At 40.5% G+C, this 4,731-nt stretch overlaps 1 protein-coding gene across 18 annotated transcripts in view; it reads right to left on the bottom strand.

Annotated features, from left to right (window-relative positions):
- Positions 1-4,731, bottom strand: part of unc80 (unc-80 homolog (C. elegans)) — a 100,556-nt gene that overhangs the window by 78,325 nt on the left and 17,500 nt on the right. For all 18 annotated transcript variants that reach the window (XM_014016077.1, XM_014016087.1, XM_014016081.1 and 15 more), the window contains exon 8: positions 1,231-1,504. In XM_014016077.1, coding sequence (XP_013871531.1) covers positions 1,231-1,504 — 274 coding nt within the window. The remainder of the gene's footprint in view (positions 1-1,230; positions 1,505-4,731) is intronic.

Below are 4,731 nucleotides of genomic sequence, written 5' to 3'. Positions count from 1 at the left end.
TAGCACCTCTAGTAAAATATTTACTGAGAAAAATGTTGACGTGTTCCATACTTATTTTACCTGCTGTACTTTTAGTCAACAGCTGTGGACAGCTTTTAATGGTTCAAAACATAATAATTTACACTTCCTTCAGCTGATTTCTCATAGCTCTTACAAACAGTCTCTTTTTTTGAGATGTGCTTTATGTTTTTATTTTGAAATGGTTTTGTTTTGTTTTGTCTTGTTCTACATGTGTTTACAGCCTTTTTAGTTTTAAACTTTAGTCTAAAACATTTTTTGCCACACTCCTTGCTGATCCGCCTTTTTTGGGCACAATATATTTAAATTTCCATCTTTAATTACAGCTCGACTGTTGGAGACGTGCTTTTAGACAGCAGGTCTGCAGGACTCATCTGCAGACMTGCAGATATTTGTTTCAGAAAAGGAAACGTACAGCATAGTTTTTACATCCTTGACAATCATAGGTTTTAAATTCCACAATATACGCGTCATGTTTCAGGACGCAGACCATGGATGTTTCATTGGCTTTTAAAACCATAAACATCAACTCACTGTAGTATCACCTCTCCAACCTTCAGCTTTACTTGTAATGCTTTTATGGTAAAAGGACAGAGTACAACATGTGTTTTAATGGTTTTAAAGACTGGGCTGCTCCAGGGCTGTTTTGTCTTCTTTTCTCTGCTTTCACCTGCGGCATTACCTGCAGCAGAGAAGGAATGACACTTTTCAAATATGCTGACAACACGGCCCTGGTAGTCCACCTGACAGACTCCCAGGTCTTGAGAAGGAACCAGCAGGAAGTCCAYACCCTGGTTCAAACATTTGCTGAAAGCTCAATGAACACGTTTCAAAGACCAAAGTGTTGTAATGTGGGTTTGAAGGAGGAACCCGGAGCATTTGTTCCAGCCAATCAGCATCCAGCGTCAGCTGGTGGTGTAGGTGGAGTTTTAAATATCTCAAGACAGAGAACATTTTATCCTGGGTAAATTTTCTCACCATCACTACCAAAACAAAACTCTACCACTGAATCAGGCCAAGAGAAAACCAGAACAGCTCCTCTCTCTCTGACTGAACTGTAATGAGGAAAGCCCTCACAATGAGGCTTATGATCCTTTCTGATGATACTGAACCCCACTGGCATGAAGAAGCATTTACAAACAACAAAATCCATCTCAGACTTTAACATCCTCAAATAATCTTGGCAAACGAAGCCAAACCCCTCCGCACTACCTGGGTCTTGTGCGTGTTGACCAGCGATGGGGTTGCAGCCACCATGGAGCTGCTGCGTGGACGTGGCAGAGGTGGGACCAGGGGCTCTGGGTTGCGTTCAGGCCTCTCCTCCAGGATCTGCCTGAGGCGCTGAAGGTAGTACATCAGGGCCCAGTGCACACCCTCCTCCGTCCAGTGAGGCTGCAGAAGGCAGCGCAGCACCGCCACGTCAAAGTAAGTGGCATAGCGCGCTCGCTGGGCCAGAGACACGGGCAGGCCGGCGGGGGCTGATATCCTGGAACAGAGGTGGGAGTTAAAGATTTTACTCTTGGGACCAAACTGCAAACTTGGTATACAATTTTCATCTTGAGATACTAAAAAAAATGTTTAAATATCCTCTTCGAATACACAGAATCAGGCTATTGCACAACTAATCACATTTAGGCTGATTGTTGGGGTGAAAGAGATGAATAAAATCTTGTTGTCTTGAATAGATGAGATGTCTTGAAAAATGATCACTCAATAAAAGGCTGAGTTTTTTTGTCATCAAATATGAAAACATTATCTGTATTTTTKAACAAATGCATGATAGGAGGGCTGATAAACAAAAACAAAGTTCCAAAGAAAGATTAGGATGTGCTGTGTTTTTTTTTTAACTATTGAAATATTTACAAATAGGGCTTTGTGATAATACATCAGTGTTATATACTGCTATAGACACGTGTTCAATATAAATAGAAAACATTTTGGATATTAAATCGATAATTTCACTGGTTATTAACTAACAATTGATAACTTTATGATAAACTAAGCTAGGATCTTTCAGGTAAACAACACCGGGAAAGCTAAGATTCACCTTCAAAATAAAAGCTTCAAGCTATTAATAGATAACAAATGTCCGCTCAAAAAAACAATCGCTCATGCTTCATTTTGAAATGTGTAAACTGGCGTTTCTTTCTCCCTCTTGTCAACACATAGGAGCGATAGCTTGCTGGACCGGTCCACCATGCTAGGGTTATTATGATTTAGGATGCTGTTACACAGAAATGAGGCATCTAAAGACTGAAGAGGGAGTCAACACGACGCCCCAACAGACAAAAGCCTGCAGCTAAACAAAGTTAGCTAGCAAAAAAAAAAAACCTGTGCAGCAGCAGTTTCATGTTTCTCCATCGTGCCTAAGTGCTTAAAAATAAAAAAGAACAAAATGCAACAGCTCAAGAGGAAATTGTGGATATAAAAGGAAAGGTCACATCATGAGTTTGGCAGTTTTTCACATATTTTAAGTTCAACAAGAGTCAGACAGATGTTGTCTAAAACTAATCAATAATTATCGATACTGACCGATGCAAAACAATTATATTGTAAGAAGTTTTTCAGCCATATCGCCCAGCCCTCGTTNTCCTTCTGCAAGATCTTGTGGGACATGACTTTTATGAGATTAAGCTGGTATTAGTCTCATGGAGCAGGTTCTTACACGGACAACCAGATTTTGACAACCTGTTGTCTTGTTACCCCCTGCATGAGAGGCCACCACCACCACGGTTAAAAAAAATCCTAGGGGAAACCCTGCTGGGTATAAAATGTGCATTTGTGAGTAGTAAAGATGAGTAGAGGGTTACCAGTCTGCAAAAACTGTGTCTAAAAATTACGGAGCTTTTTCCGTTTCCTTGTACCCTAACAGTTAATTGTAAAAACTTTGAATATCCCTTCATCAACAATTGATAATATCTTCTGAATGAGTTCCTCTCTTGGTTTCTGATTATTTGTATTTCTGTGAGAGTCTATGTCATATTAATTTCTCCTGTCTGTCTCTGCTCTGGCCCCGCCCACCTGTTCCTCGTGTCTCTTCTCATTTCCATTTCATTATTTCTCCTTTATACCCTGTCTCCTGTCCTCGGTTGCGTGTCGGTGCATTATGTTGTGTGGTGTGTTGTCTCCCATGACCGTTCATGTCTGTTTCCTCATGTGTGTTCCTGTTTCAGCCTGTAAGTCCTTTTAGCTGCCACATCATTCATGCCACTGTTTATAAAGTTTCTCCTGATCATCAGCCATTCACGCTGAATTTGGGGTTCAGATCTCTTTGTAAACGTGATAGATCAACTTTTTCTTCTGTATTGAATTAAAGTTTTATTTTATGTTTTAATCTTATCAAGTCTATCTGCTTTTCAAGTGTTTTAACCTTTACAGACCTGGGGTCGGATTTAGAAAGCTTGAGTACGCACAAAATGAGCCCAGAAACGTGCGTATGCCACTTTTCACGCCAGGGGCCACATTTATAAAGTATTGCGTGGAAATCATGCTAAAAGTGAATGTACAGCCAAAAGGCAAAAATGGCATATGCCAAAAAATTCTGATTTACAGTATAAAACCGTGCGTACGCACTCTTTCAAGCAAGTTCTCTTTATAGATCACAGCTGCACGTCAGAGTTTGCGCACAAAGTCCCACCTCAGGTTCTGCCCTCTACACGCCCACACTAAACCATAAACAGTCAATGCAAAGTACCACATGAATGTTAGGCTGTATTTAAATCAGTCAGCTGAACTGAAGGAAATTTTGCAAATCATTAACTGAATGTTAGATGCAGTTTTGTATTTTATGCTTCCYGATCACTGCAGCCTTTAACTTTAAAGGGAGAGTTGGTGTTATCACGTGTTCGCTCTCTAGCTTAAACAAAAATGAGTTACATTCTATGTCTGACTTAAAATGGTAACACCTCCAGGGCTGTAACCAGGAAGAGACTGAAGAGGTTGTGAGGTTGAATTATTACAGAGGAAAGAAGTGTTTTTAGAAGTGTTTTACAGTCTCTCTGTTAGATCAGCTTGGGACAGCTGGGCTGCTGACAGGGATTGTTGTGTTTTTCTGATACAGGCCAAGTGCACACACTGTCTGTGTGGCTGGGTACTGTTGTCTGAAACTGATTGGAGTCCGATGAGAATAAAGCTTTGTTACAAATCCAAGTGGATTCCTGCTTTTATTCCAGACATGCCATTTTTGAACAGTGCTTTATTTTACAGAACACTGTCAACAACAGCGATCGGCTCAGGTATGTACTCCATCATGCGTCTGGAGGAGGATACTCAGATTTAACCTCACTTTGCAGGTATAGACGTTTAGAACAATCTCTTGGATTTTTTCAAACACTCAACTTCAAATGTATTTTTTTCTCAGAGCCTGTAGGAAGTTAAAAAAACAAACAATTTTTTTTAATAACCCAACAACTGCCGTTTTGCTGCTAAAAATAAGTTCACCCCTCTTCTCCCCTGTTTCCTCCAGCTTTGCCACAGACACACACGTGTGGGAAATATGGATTTTGCTGTCGAGCTCTGTGTTGAAATGTCACTTGTTGGGGAGGGGTCTGTAGGCGTCGTCTGAGGACGAGGGGGACCAGGAGGGCGATTGTTGGAGAATCGTGAACATTTATTTAAGATTTAAGTTCGCTTAGAAAATGTTTTTTTTTATTTGAAAGGTCCTCATGGCTCACCAGCAGAAGCATAAACAACACTGTTAAGAAAGCTGATGAT

Source organism: Austrofundulus limnaeus, unplaced genomic scaffold, assembly GCF_001266775.1.
Source record: "Austrofundulus limnaeus strain Quisiro unplaced genomic scaffold, Austrofundulus_limnaeus-1.0 Scaffold138, whole genome shotgun sequence".
Classification (NCBI taxonomy): Eukaryota; Metazoa; Chordata; class Actinopteri; order Cyprinodontiformes; family Rivulidae; genus Austrofundulus; species Austrofundulus limnaeus.
The sequence above is the reverse complement of the archived record's forward strand: the minus strand, read 5'-3'. Positions and strand labels throughout refer to the sequence as shown.